The sequence below is a fragment of the Ovis canadensis genome, chromosome 12 (assembly GCF_042477335.2).
Source record: "Ovis canadensis isolate MfBH-ARS-UI-01 breed Bighorn chromosome 12, ARS-UI_OviCan_v2, whole genome shotgun sequence".
NCBI lineage: Eukaryota > Metazoa > Chordata > Mammalia > Artiodactyla > Bovidae > Ovis > Ovis canadensis.
The window spans coordinates 51,612,292-51,627,128 of record NC_091256.1 but is presented as its reverse complement, the minus strand read 5'-3'; the positions used below and the strand labels follow the sequence as shown (position 1 = coordinate 51,627,128).

General features: G+C 47.1%; 1 protein-coding gene and 1 pseudogene across 1 annotated transcript; both read right to left on the bottom strand.

The window, feature by feature from the left end:
- Positions 1-11,956: 11,956 nt before the first annotated feature.
- On the bottom strand, positions 11,957-12,892 carry LOC138416040 (density-regulated protein pseudogene; annotated as a pseudogene).
- A 24-nt stretch (positions 12,893-12,916) lies between these two features.
- On the bottom strand, positions 12,917-14,071 carry LOC138416039 (ribosomal protein eL22-like). The gene has a single exon (XM_069544699.1). The coding sequence runs from the start codon at positions 14,056-14,058 to the stop codon at positions 13,690-13,692; it is 369 nt and encodes a 122-aa protein (XP_069400800.1). The 5' UTR covers positions 14,059-14,071; the 3' UTR covers positions 12,917-13,689.
- Positions 14,072-14,837: the final 766 nt, after the last annotated feature.

Sequence of the window (14,837 nt, the reverse complement as noted above, 5' to 3'; positions counted from 1 at the left end):
GTAAGGGCCGGGGGAGCGGGGGGAGCGACGGGGAACCGCTGGGGAGCAAGGTTTTGCTTTGAGGGGTGGGGGTGGGCAGGGTAAGGGAACCTCTGCCCCCGAGGTGTCAATAAAATCCCCATAAGATTAGCTGGGAGCGTATTTATTGCTCATTTGGGCTAGAATTACCTTGACTGACAGCAATTTCCTTAACAAACTCCTGTAAACAAAACTTGCTAAACCTGACCCCCCCCCCCGTTCCCCCCCCCCCCCCCCCCCCGCCACAAGCCCCTGCCCCTACCCCTCCCCATCCTGTGCAGGCGGACTTCTCTCTTTGGGTCTCCCTGGGCTGCCCTCCGCGGGGTGGGGTTGGGCCCACCTTGTAACCTCTTGCTTTCTCCCAACGAGAATGTCTCCCCTGCCGGAGGGTGGGACCCAGCTATTTAGAGTTGTCTGTTGCAGAAAAAGTCTGGGAGGTGAGTCACGAAAAAGCAGCGCCAGTGAAAATCACTGATCGGACTTGCCTCCTGCTGCCCCTGATGGTCCCAGGCCTGGAGGAAGAGAGGATGAGCCAGGGAGCTTGCCCTGTAATCTGGGCCAGCGCTTCTCCAGCGAGAGGCTTGTTCGAATCAGTACCGTTTAATGATCTGCTGAGGATCCGGGGAGAATGTCACTTTGAGAAAAGCTGGTTTGGGGAGGGGGTGGCTGGGGGTTTAACTCCTCCCTGGGCTGCAAAGACCCTGTAGCTTTGGAGAAAACTTCTGGCCGCGTGGATCTTCCTTCTAGGTGAATTTGGGAAGTCATTATGTCACCCGCTGGAAGAGCAAAAAGGGGTAGGAAGAGCGTGGCTGGATGACAGACTATCCTAGACTGAGGGCTTCGATTCTGAAACTGAAGCCTCCCACTGACCTTGCAAGGGGGGGTATCATTATCCCAGTCTGCCAGGTAGTGCAGGAGGGATGGCTCCAGATCCAGATATGATTCCTTTTCCTACCCCATCCCACCCCACCCTATTCTGGCAGTTGGAGAGGACCAGGCTCCCTCCTGCCTCCATCCAACCCTCCAAAAATAGGACCCCAAGACAGGCCATTGCCTTCCTAGACTCCCAGGCCACAGCTAAAGGCAGGACTTGGTCCACATGACGGCCTCCTCCCACCTAGGAGGCCTGTAAAAATGGGAAAGAAATCCCAGCCCTGGAGAGGCTCTCCCCACCCAGCGGTGGCGGGTGTCTGCGGGGCCTGCCAAGACAACTGGGAAAGTCTGGCGCTGAAACCCCTGCGCGCAGCCTGTTCTCATCTGTTATCCTCGACGCCGCCTAGTGGTGTGGGTGTGATACTGCGCCTCCAAGCTGCCCAAGTCTCCAGCCTCCAGTGTTCCTGCTACCCTACCAGCCATCCTTTTCCTTCCAGGCTTTTCTCCCACCTAACATGAACACTTCAAGCCTAAAAAGGCTTGCAAGTATCATAGCTCCACTTCCCCACACAATCGCTGCTGTGTGGAGTAGGTTATTGAAACACAGGGATGTGAAGCAACTCTTAAACCCAGCAGTGTGTTCACCGAAATCCACTGATGCTCACCAGCCTGCCAACCCTGTTCAGATACCAGATCAGCTGGGAGACCTCTAGGTCCCACTTACATTTGCCTTGGGTGTACGTTTGAGTGGGAAGGGGGTTGAGAACCCGAATTAACCTTCAGTGTATCAGGACTGTTACACGTACTTTGACTTCATCTCCGAAACAGTCTCCAGGGGTGGGCATCACGATGCCACTGTATTAACACTGGGCTCAGCAATGTAAGTGACTCATTCAACTCAAGGCCACACAGGGGACTTCCCTTAACCTCTCCCAAACATCAGGTTTAGAGTGAAATCAGTATAAAGGAACATGTCGTGCGTGCGTGCCAGGTCGCTTCAGTTGTGTTCAACTCTTTCTTTGTGAGCCTATGGACTGTAGCCGGCCAGACTCCTGTCCATGGGATTCTCCAGGCAGGAATACTGGAGTGGGTTGCCATGGCTTCCTCCAGGGCATCTTCCTGACCCAGGGATGGATCCAGTGTCTCTTCTGTCCCCTGCATCAGCAGGTCGGCAGGTGGATTCTTTACCACTAGTGCCACCTGGGAAGCCCATAAAGGAACATGTCAGGTAGCCCTAAAAGACGAACTGTGGTCAGGAATAGGACACCTTTTTTCTACTTGTTCCACCTTCAGGATATGAGTTTTACCAGCCTTGCATCCTGTGGACTCAGGCCTCTTCCATCATCAGCTTCCCAGAGAGGTTCTGTCTGTCGCCTCCTCTATGTCCCCCAACTTCCCAGGGAGGATGGAGGCAAGGGGGGTACTGAGCTGGGGGATGCACAGTCCAGTGGGCTGGTCCAGAGGGTCCCCATGACCTGGCTTCAGTAGGAACTAAATGGGACACGACCCCTCCCCCTCCTCTCTCACCTCCTCCTACCTGTGTTTTTGGCTCTTGGTACCCCCTCCTCCCTTACTTGGGAGCAGGGGGTGGGGAATTTAACTCCAGGGTGAAGTTTGAAATTTCACATCCCAGCCTGGGAGAGGGCCCCACAGTTTTCTCTCCACTCCTGGAAATGTGAAAGGAGCCTTTGTAGGCTTGATGGAGGAGGGAGGTAAGCTGCAGCCCAAAGAACTAACTTTTTCCATGACTCAGCTCTCCCAGTGTGGGGCGGGCACAGGAGGTGCAAGGACCCAGCAGGGCAGGCTGGAGCTGCCTTCCAACCCAGAGCCAGCAGCTCACGGGCAGAGGTGGGCCCCCCAGAGAGCCAGCCCTGTTACCTGCAGCGGAACTTGCTGGCCCTGGATGGGCCACCACACTGTACCTGCCCTGTGCTCCCAGGGCTCTGTCCCATTTTTTCTCCCAGAAAAGGGGGGAAAAAAACTATGCCTTTTTTAAAAAACAAAAAACAAAACTTAGTTGATTTACAATGTTTCAGGTATACAGCTAAGTATTCAGTTTATATATATATATTCCTTTTCAGGTGGTGCTAGTGGTAAAGAATCTGCCTGCCAATGCAGGAGATGCAAGAAACACAGGTTTGATTTCTGGGTCGTGAAGATCCCCTAGAAGAGGAAATAGCAACCCACTCCAGTATTGCCTAGAGAATCGTGTGGACAGAGAAGCCTGGCGGAGTGAAGTCTATAGGGTTGCAAAGAGTTGGACACGACTGAAGCGACCCAGCACACACGCATATTCTTTCTCAGGTTCTTTTCCTTTATAGGTTATTACAAGATGTTAAATGCAGTTTCCTGTGCTGTACAGTAGGCCCTTGCTGTTTATCCATTTTATGTATAGTAGTGTGTGTCTGTTAAGCCCCAGTTCTGAATTTACCCCCACCCCCATTGCATCCACAGTGCCAAGCTCATGAATGCTCTTGTGTAGTCCTTTAACCAGGAACTTCCCCTATCACCATCCCAGCTGAGAGCTGGAAAAACAAACAGGTTTCAAACCTTGCCTTCTACTTATCTGGGGCTTACAGGGTTAAGAGAGTCACTTAAGATCACGTAGCCCAGAGCTGGAGGTGGGATTTGAACCCTGGTCAAGTGCCCAGCTCTGTTGGCTTTATCTGTGAATGTCTTCCAGAATGTATAAAATCTGGGGAGCTTGTCAACATGCAGATTCCTGGGTTCCCAGCCTAGATGTCCCAGGCCAACATTCTAGGGTAGGAGCCCTGGAATGTGTGTGTTGGCCAGTGTTTGGAAACTGCCCAGTGCTGCCTCTCAGCTGTTGTTCAGTCACTAAGACTCTTTGCAGCCCCATGGGCTGCACCATGCCAGACCTCCCTGTCTTCCAGTATCTCCTGGAATTTGCGCAAGTTCATGTCCATTAAATCAGTGATGCTAACTGTCTCACCCTCTGCCCCCTCTTCTCCTTTTGCCTTCAGTCATTCCCAGCCTCAGGGTGGCCCCTGGTTATTAACAGCCCCTGCACGAAGCCCTCCTCACCTCTCCTACCACCTCGCAAGCTCTTCCCTCCTTTGTCCTTAGGATGTGTCATGGCACTGAACCCTCACCCGTGACCTGTTCTGGGCTGGTGGCTCCACAGACACCTAACAGGGAAGCCACTAGAAGCTGGAGGAGCAGGGGGTACGTTCAGTTGGTTAGCCAGTCAGCCACTGGTTGTGGAGCCTCTCCCTTTTGGCCACCACCTGTAGGGGCCACGGGGTTGGGGCTAAGGCCGAATGTGTCAGAGAGGGGCAGTAGGGCGATGATGCTGGCTTTGGGGTCTGGCGGTCTGGTTCAGATCCCAGCTCTGCCCTCCCCACTTCCTGTCTCCAGCTACTTCATTTGTAAGGGAGGACAGCAGCGAGGCTGGGATTAGCTCTCATAAAATCCCATACCAAGAGTCCAGTAAATGCCAGCTCTTGCTTCTGTGGGGGTGCTGCCTGCTTGCTGACGAGCCAGTTCAGCCACAAACAAGATGCAGGGCTTAAGTTAGCGGTGTTCCTGGATGGCCCCAGAGTAGGGCTTCTAGACTGGCCTCTGCTGGGTATTTCCTCACTTCACCTGGTTACCTCCCACCCCCACCCCCGCCAGCACACTTGCTCCAGGACCTTTACTCTTCGGCTGAGTAAACCCCTATTCATCTTGTATGGTTTCCTTTAGCTCATGCAGTATTTTTTCCAGGAAGCTCCATCCGACTGCCCCATTCAGTCCCCAGCGCCCCCTTCCCCCAGCCAAGGCTGGCCCAGGGGTTTCTGCTCTTGGCCCGTTTATTTTCCTGCCTCCCAGCACAGTAACACTGCACTGTAATTGCTGGTTTTCTCACAGCACACTGGGGGCTTCTCAAGGGTAGGGGCAGGGCCTGGCTTGGTGGGCGTGTGCCCTGTGCAGTGGAGCATGGCTGAGGCTCTGCTGCCCCACCTTCAAATCAGTCATTTCGTCTTGACCCTGTGTTTCATAATAAAACACAAGGTGACCTGCTGCCCACCAGTTAGGAAATAGAGTTGCTGGGACACAGCCTCGGGAGCAAAAGCGGTGAAAGATTTCAGATGTGTGCCTTCATTCATGCATTTCTTCATTCATCCACTAGATATTTGTTGAGCAGTGTCTGTGTGCCAGGCTCTGCTTCATGGGGCTGGCGTTCCCCCACTGCTAGGTGAAGAGTGCCATGGGGAATATAGGCAAGGTGGGGCACAGAGTGATGAGGGCCGGTGAGAGACAGAGGAGAGAATGGGTTGGGAACAGGCAGATGCAGGAGTTTGCCAGCTGTTCATGGAGTGGCTGGGAAAGCCACTCTGAAGCGGTGTAGGGGCAGAGACCCTATAGGAGTGAGGAGTGAACCCCGGGGAAATCTGAGTGAAGAGAATTTCTGTGATGGAAGGATGCCTGCTGGGCAGGAGCAGCCCTGGGGGAGGGACGGGCAGGGTAGCTCACCAGAGGTCTCCGTGCTCACTGAGTTTCTAGACCCGCAGCCTGGTGTTGCCTGGGTGCTCATGGGAAGCGCAGATTCCCAGGCCCCACCCCAGACCTCCCAAAGAGATTCTGCGTTTTACTTACGGTGACCCCACGCCCTTTTTGTGAACGTCTGAGGAGCGCTGAGTCAGGTCCCCTAGCGTAAGGATGACCGCAGTTTCCATTTTCAGTGTGACGGGACAGAGAGAGACGTGATGGGCCCTGTGTTTTAGAGGCCGCATCTGGAACAGCCTGTGGGGAACCATGAGCGGGTGCGGGGTGACTGGTGAGCAGGTTGTGGTATGCTCAGGTGTGAGGTGGCTCCAGGTGCCAGGTAACGGCCTGGCCGACAGTGACACCTGGGAGCTCTGCTGCCACGGGTGCCTAGTGCGGGGACCTTCCGGGAAGTCCCTGCTCTGCGAGAGACACGCCTCTGAGCAAGGCTTCACAAACTGTAACTCGGTGCATGGATGCGTGGACACACAGACACACATATACAGAGACACCCATACGCAGAGATACACACAGACATTCAGACACAAACACACAGACACAAAGAAACACAGACACACACAGAGACATGTAGACACACCTGCACAGAGACACACACAGACATGTACAAACACACACACAGACACAAAGATAAACAAGAGACATATTCAAATAGACACACACAGACGCACTCACATACACACACTCAAGTGGAGACACACACAGACACATACCAATACATACACAGACACAATCTTGCACAGACACAAAGATAAACACGCACACAGACATATCCAAGTAGACACCTACAGACACACACAGATGCACACACTCCCATGGAGACACACACAGTCACACACACACACACACACACACACGACTCTTTGATGACTGGAGACTTTGCCCCAGGCAGAACAGCTGGCAGTGCTGACTGAGGAGTTGGACTGAAGAACCTCTGGTCGAGCGGAAACCAGTGTTCCATGAAGTTTAAGGTGGGCTGCCTCGGGGGCACCTCATGGGGACAGAGTCTCAGGAGGCCAGGAACTGGCTGCTGTCTGCCTGGCCAGAGGAGGCCCGGAGCGGGAGGCAGGCTTTTGGCAGTAGAGACTCTCTGTGGGGAGGGGACACACAGTCTGCAGAGGCTGGGGACCTCATAAAATACCTCCTCTTTCTAACGCAGAACGTGTGCCAAGACGGCCCCTTTTCTCCTTGGCGAGGCCTGGCTAATAGGAGAGGATATATTAAAAAAAAAAAGCAGATAGAATGGCCCGTTTCAGTCCAGGAAAACCACCCTACACAGGTGAGTGTTGTCCGTGGATGCACATCTCCTGGCTGGTCCAGGGCCGCTGTCTGCACACACCTGCAGGCTGTCCTTTGCATCACTGTCCCGAATCCCAGGCTGTGGTCCAGGGAGGTGGGCTCGCGGGCTCCATGTGAGTGGATGCTGGGGCAGGCCATGTTTATTCTGGCTGCCAGGGTTGGGTGGAAATGCAGGCGAGGGCCAAGGCTGGGAATGCGGCAGGAACACTGCTGGGGTGGGGTGGATGGGGTGTAACCCAAGAGAGCTCGGGTGGAGGCCCGGGGTGAGGGTAAGGGTGGGAGTGGGGAGGTGTTGGGGGGGGGCGCCCAGCAGTCATCACCTGCCTCCTTCTTCCTTCTGCTTGGTCAAATAATTCTAAACCAGGGTGTGGGTATTGTTGTCAGAATGGTTCTGGCCTTGGCAAGGCTGTGTTCCAATCCAGGCTATGCCACTTATTAGCTGTGCAAGTTAGGGCAGATTATTTCTCTTTCTGAGCCTCGGTGTTGTCATCCTTGAAATGGGAATTTTGCCACCCACTGGATGATGTCTTTGTCTTTTAAATTTTTTATTTTGTATTGGGGTATAGCCAATTAACAGACAATGTTGTGACAGTTTCAGGTGAACAGGAAAGGGATTCAGGAATATATATGCTTACACATGTACCCATTCTCCCTCAAAGTCCCCTTCCATCCAGGCTGCCACATAGCATTGAGGAGAGTTCCCTAAATACAACAGTGTGTACAAGTCCATTCCAAACTCCCTATCCCTTTCCCCCTGCATTTTTCCTCCCCAGCAACCGTGAGTTCGTTCTCTAAGTCTGTGAGTGAGATCACGTCTTTAAGTGGGCCGATGTCTGGCAAGAAGAGGGCGCCCATTAGGTGTTCTTCTTCTTCCTGGTTTCATGTCCCCAAAGAACACGCTATCTAGGGTGAGTGGGGTTATCCATGTTAACCCTGTCTGGGGCAGGAGGTGGGGGAGGTAAAAAAGGCGAGGGTAACTGAGTGGCCTATGCGTAAAAATTCTTCCCTGGAACCAGAGCATGGGCCTTAGGAATGCTAACTCCTTACCCTGGGCCAGAAGTTGTTGAACCTTTTTTGTAAAGAGCTTTGCAGAACATAAAACATCTGTTGTAATATCAAATCTGCTGTGGTAGCAATAGATGATATGTAGATATAAACAATATGTAAATAGATGATGTGTAAATAGATAGTATGTAAATAGCTTTTACTATACATACTATTATATATATCATGTATATTATATGTACAATATGTATTATACAAATAATGTATATGTGTGTATAATAATGCAATAATAAATATGTTATATGTATTATAGCTCCTTTCAGGTAAATAGACAACATGTAAGGAGCTATAATATACCCTTTCTAGTGAGCATGGCTGTGTTCCAATAAAACTGTATTTTTAAAAAAATGTTTATTTATTTTTGGTTGCGCTGGGTCTTTCTCTAGTTGCAGCAAGCAGGGGCTACCCTTTGTTGCAGTGCTTGGGCTGCTTATTGTGGCGGCTTCTCTTGTTGTGGAGCACAGGCTCTAGGCATGCAGACTTCCGTAGCTGCAACACTCGGGCTTGGTAGTTGCAGCTCATGGGCTTAGCTGACTCGTGGCATGTGGAATCTTCCTGAACCAGGGATCGAATCCATATCCCCTGCAGATTCTTAACCACTAGACCACCAGGGAAGTCCAAAACTATTTATGGACACTGAAATTTGAATTTCACATACCTTCACAAAGTATTCTTGTTTTGATTAATTTCCAGCCATTTAATAATGTAAGGCTATTCTTAGACTTGCAGGGAGCACACAAAAAGGTAGTGGCCAGACCCTGTCTGTAGACTGTAGTTGACTACTTCCACCATCATCAAGCAAACACCAATCTCTCAGGACTCCAGAAATAAATGAGGTGTGAGCCTCAGCAGAATCTGTGTTTTTGGCCTCTTTCTGGAAGTGTATTCACAGGGACTGACCCAAGTTAACATCCACTGTAAAGAAGTAGAGGGCCATTGGAGAAACCAAGTTCACTGATTTTTTTTCATTAGGAGGAAAGCAAAGTTCAATATTTATAAGAAGTAATTAAAATTTCTTTAAATAAGTGAAAGCAAAGTCAATTCAGTAAATAATAGTAAACACAAAGTAAAAAATAATTCAATGTGTTGGATCAAGTTATTACTGACAAATTGTTTTTAAATTAAAAATTTTTTTTCCTTCCAGATTGAGTTGTTGTCATGTATTCTTGGTTATCAAAATACTCATAGCTTTGGGACTTTGAAGTGGTAAATATTCATGATGTGTGAAACAGCATGATACGTACCTGTGTGACCTTAATTACATACAAATGGGTGCTTAGTTGTGAAAATACACAAATGAGACCTAGAAGGACACATCAAATGGTAAACTGCTTGTGATTATAAATGACTTTGTTTTTTGCTTCTTGTGTTTTTTGGTTTCCTATTATGCACATGTTAACTTTTAAGAAATAAATGTGATTTTTAAAACTTAAAAAAAATGCCCACTAAGACATGAGAGTCTAGTGATAGATGGAAGTCATCACAACTCACGGACGTTTGCTGAGTGCCTGTCACACCCTGGTGCTATTTCTGGCTCATTCAGTCCCATCGAGTAGGGCACGGAGACCCCAAGTGTTAAGTCACCTGAGACCACAGGCTGATAAACATCCCAGCAGAAGGCAAACCCTGCAGGGTCTAAGTCAGGAACCTGGTGACTACCCTTCATTCTCTCTCAGCAACGAACCTCCTTCGAGGTTTATTACGTCTCTGCCATTCATCCTGAGGACATCCAAATGTGACAAAGAAAGCTCAGATCCTGTTTTCAGGTGGGGAGAGAGAGGAGAGGGCCCTTGGCTTTGCACATGTGTCCAGACTCGCAGGACCCCTGGTTCCTTTGCTGTGTCTGGTCTGCTGTCTCCCAGGAGGCAGATTTGCACAGAGAGGATGCTGACAGCCCTAGCTCTGCGGCTGAAAATCCCTGCTTGGGCAATTATTTCAGTGACCTATTGCATGCTGCCCTGATTAGTTTATAAAAACAAGCAGAAAACAAACAAATGGAAGTATATCTATTTACTACCAGAACATTGAGTGTGCATGTGTGTGTGCTAAGTTGCTTCAGTCCCTATGGACTATAGCCCGCCAGGCTCCTCTGTCCATGGGATTCTGAGGAGCGGGTTGCCATGCCCTCCCCTGGGGGATCTTCCCAACCCAGGGATCGCATCCGCATTTCTTGCGTCCCTTGCATTGGCAGGCAGGTTCTTCACCACTACTGCCACCTGGGAAGCTCAGTCTGAAGATTTAGTTCCGGTTAGTCACTCAGTCGAGTCTGTTTGTGACACCCGTCCATCACCAACTCGCAGAGCTTACTCAAACTCGTGTCCATTGAATCAGCGATGCCATCCAACCATCTCATCCCCTGTCGTCCCCTTCTCCTCCCACCTTCAGTCTTTCCCAGCATCAGGGTCTTTTCCAATGAGTCAGTTCTTCACATCAGGTGGCCAAAGTATTGGAGCTTCAGCTTCAGCATCAGTCCTTCCAACGAATATTCAGGACTGATTTCTTTTAGGATGGACTGGTTGGATCTCGCTGTAGTCCAAGGGACACTCAAGAGTCTTCTCCAATATCACAGTTCAAAATCATCAATTCTTCGGCCCTCAGCTTTCTTTATAGTCTAACTCTCACATCCATACATGACTACTGAAAAGCCCTAACTTTGACTAGACAGACATTTGTTGGCAAAGTAATGTCTCTGCTTTCTAATATGCTGTCTAGTTTGGTCATAGCTTTTCTTCCAAGGAGCAAGCGTCTTTTAATTTCATGGCTGCAGTCACCATCTGCAGTGATTTTGGAGCCCAAGAAAATAAAGTCTCTCACTGTTTCCATTGTTCTCAGTCTATTTTCCATGAAGTAAAGGGACTGGATGCCATGATCTTAGTTTTCTGAATGCTGAGTTATAAGCCAGACTTTTCACTCTCCTCTTTCACTTTCATCAAGAGGCTCTTTAGTTTGTCTTCACTTTCTGCCATAAAGGTTGTGTTATCTGCATATCTGAGGTTATTGATATTTCTCCCGGCAATTTTGATTCCAGCTTGTGCTTCTTCCAGCCCAGCATTTTGTGTGATGTACTCTGAATATAAGTTAAATAAGCAGGGTGACAATATACAGCCTCGATGTGCTCCTTTTCCTATTTGGAACCAGTCTGTTGTTCCATGTCCAGTTCTAACTGTTGCTTCCTGACCTGCAACTAGGTTTCTCAGGAGGCAGGTCAGGTGGTCTGGTATTCCTATCTCTTGAAGAATTTTCCACAGTTTGTTGTGATCCACACAGTCAAAGGCTTTGGTGTAGTCAGTAAAGCAGATGTTTATCTGGAACTCTCTTGCTTTTTCAATGATCCAGTGGATGTTGGCAATTTGATCTCTGGTTCCTCTGCCTTTTCTAAATCCAGCTTGGACATCTGGAAGTTCATGGCTCATGCACTGTCAAAGCCTGGCTTGGAGGATTTTGAGCATTACTTTGCTAGCATGTTAGATGAGTGCAATTGTGTAGTAGTTTGAGCATTCTTTGGCATTGCCTTTTTTTGGGATTGGAATGAAAACTGACCTTTTCAGTCTTGTGGCCACTGCTCTGTTTTCCAAATTTGCTGGCATATTGAGTGCAGCACTTTCACAGCATCATCTTTTAAGATTTGAAATAGCTCAACTGGAATTTCATCACCTCAACTAACTTTCTTTGTAGTGATGCTTCTTAAGGCCCACTTGACTTCACATTCCAGGATGTCTGGCTCTAGGTGAGTGATCATATCATTGTGGTTATCTGGGTCATGAAGGTCTTTTTTTATATAGTTCTTCTGTGTATTCTTGCCACCTTTACTTAACATTTTCTGCTTCTGTTAGGTCCATACCATTTCTGTCCTTTATTGTGCCCATCTTTGCATGAAAATTTCCCATGGTATATTTAATTTTCTTAAAGAGATCTCTAGTCTTCCCATTCTATTGTTTTCCTCTATTTCTTTGCATTGATCAATGATCATTTTCTTATCTCTCCTTGCTATTATTTGGAACTCTGTACTTAAATAGGTATGTCTTTCTTTTCCTCCTTTGCCTTTCACTTCTCTTCTTTTCTCAGCTATTTGTAAGGCCTCCTCAGACAACCATTTTGGATTTTTGCATTTCTTTTTCTTGGGGATGGTCTTTTTTTTTTTTTTTTCCAAATGACCAAAAATTTTTATTTGACTAAATTCTATCTCATGCATAATCATGACAGTCTCTCCTGTTTATTAGACTTTGGCAATTGAAAAAAAACCCAAAACACCAAAAAACAAGCAGCCTTGTACAGAACAGTGAAAATTCCAAGGGTGAAGGGTAGGCTACAGTTTTACTGTAGGATAAATATATATATTTTTAAAAGGCCTCTCTCCCTTTGGCCACATCAACAATCAGCTCAGATCATTAAATACAGACACATTTTCAAAATCACTTCTTCACTTCTCCAAGATCTTCAATGCTATCATCATCCACCTCTGGCCATTTTTCCTGAATGACATCAATAATATCATCTGTAAAGTCTCCCTGAATGATGATTTCATCCTCCCCTGTTACTGAGGCACCACAGGAGAATTTCTGAGCAAAAAATCTTTGTGCTTCTTTAAGATCAGTTTCAAAAGTTGCAAGGCCACACACTCTTGTTACATATTTCTTCTTTGCTCTGGGAATTTTGGCTATCGTAACCTTTTGTGGTACAGTTTTCTTTTTCTGTTTTATTTGACCCCTTCCACCTCTCTTTTGCTTTTTCTTCTCTTCCTCTTCCCCTGCTGTTCCTTGACCCTCACTAATTCCAGCTTCTTGTTTGGGTGAATTTTCTACAGTAAGTTTTGCAAACTCATTTGGAAAATTCTTCTGTAACCATTGTCTACATTTAGCAACATCAGACATATATTCACAGTACTCTGTTGGTAATGAACAGACTCCACAGTAAAGGACTCGAAGTGGGTAATCTGCATCTAACTTGGTGTTGCTCCTCTGGTCTCCTCTGCAATCATGCCCACCGGATTCAGAAATGTCAGCAGCCATTTCAAAACCCAGGTGGTCGCACAGCCTCCACCGCCTCCGCTCCGCCACTACCGCCAGCTGAAGCGACACATGCGATTCCTCTTCTCCAGCCAGAGCCGCCCGAGAGCGCGTCTACCAGTGGCGGTCCCGCGAGATCATTTTTTTTCAAATCTAAATATTTTATTATATAGTTACATCCAATTGTGTTTTTGCTATATACTTTTAACTTGAGGACGTCTGTAAAACCAGTACATTAGATAAATCCTGAAATTCCACTAGCTATAAGCTATTTAAATATTGCTTATACAAAATATTTGGGGGCAAGGGGGAGGTGGACAAAAGCTTATTTACAAAACAGAAATCAGATGCAGAAATCTTATGATTACCAGGGGATACGGGGGAGAAGGATACATTGGGAGACTGACACTGGCACGTGTACACTACTATACATAAAACAGATGACAGCAGGAAATGGCAACCCACTCCAGTATTCGTGCCTGGAGAATCCCATGGACAGAGGAGACTGGCGGGCTACAGTCCATGGGTTTGCAGAGAGTTGGACACAACTGAAGCAACTTAGCATACATAAAACATATAACTAAAAAACTGCTGTTATAGCACAGGGAACTGTACTCAATACTCTGTAATGGTCTATATGACAAAAGAATGAGTGGATATATATGTATAACTCATTCACTTTGCTATATACCTGAAACCAACACAACACTGTAAATCAACTACACTCCAATAAAATTATAAAAAAGTATTAAAGGAAAACCAGCACTGTATGAACAGCATACACTTAAATAAAAGATGAATGTTTAACATACAGAATAATGTTTTTTATTCACTGATAGCCTAAAGGTCCATTTCAAGATGTTTCTTTTGTATGCTTAATTAGTTTTATTAGCAAGCAAAGCCCTATGAAGGATGGCATCATCTAGTCCTCAGACTCAGATTCATCTTCATCTTGACTAATCTGGAAGTAACGAAGCTCGTAAGTCTCCTTGTCAGATGCAACCACACGAAGCCAATCACGAAGATTGTTCTTTTTAAGGTATTTCTTGGTAAGGTACTTCAAATACCTTTTAGAGAACTGTTTCTCAGAAACGACTATGATTTTATTCTTGAAGTGTTCAATGTGAACGACATTCCCAAGATTTCCAGTTTTTCCATTCACTTTAACCTTTTCCCGCAGAAACTGTTCAAAATTTCCAGAATCAAAAATTCCATCTTCTACTGGATGAGTAAGATCCAAATTAAACTTCCAGGTTGACTTCTTAGGCTTCTTGTCTTTCTTCGGTGCCATCTTGAAGGCTTGCCGCGCGATGAGTTGGGGATGGTCTTGATCCCTGCCTTCTGTACAATGTCAGGAACCTCTGTCCATAGTTCTTCAGGCACTCTGTCTATCAGATCTAATCCCTTGAATCTATTTGTCACTTCCACTGTATAATCATAAGGGATTTTATTTAGGTCATACCTGAATGGTCTAGAGGTTTTCCCTACTTTCTTCAATTTAAGTCTGAATTTGGCAATCAAGAGTTCATGATCTGAGCCACAGTCAACTCCCCATCTTGTTTTTGCTGACTGTATAGAGCTTCTCCATCTTTGGCTGCAAAGAAAATAACCAATCTGATTTTTGTATTGACCATCTGGTAATGTCCATGTGTAGAGTCTTCTCTTGTGTTGCTGGAAGCAGGTGTTTGCTATGACCAGTGTGTTCTCTTGGCAAAACTCTTTTAGCCTTTGCCCTGCTTCATTCTGTATTCCAAGGCCAAATTTGCCTGTTACTCCAGGTGTTTCTTGACTTCCTACTTTTGCATTCTAGTCCCCTATGATGAAAAGGACAACTTTTTTGGGTGTTTTTTTTTTTTCCTAGAAGGTCTTGTAGGTCTTCATAGAATCATTCAACTTCAGCTTCTTCAGCATTACTGGTTGAGGCATAGACTTGGATTACTGTGATATTGAATGGTTTGCTTTGGAAATGAAAAGAGATCATTCTGTCGTTTTTGAGATTGCACCAAAGTAACTCATTTCAGACTCTTTTGTTAACTATGAGGGCTACTCCATTTCTTCTAAGGGATTCTT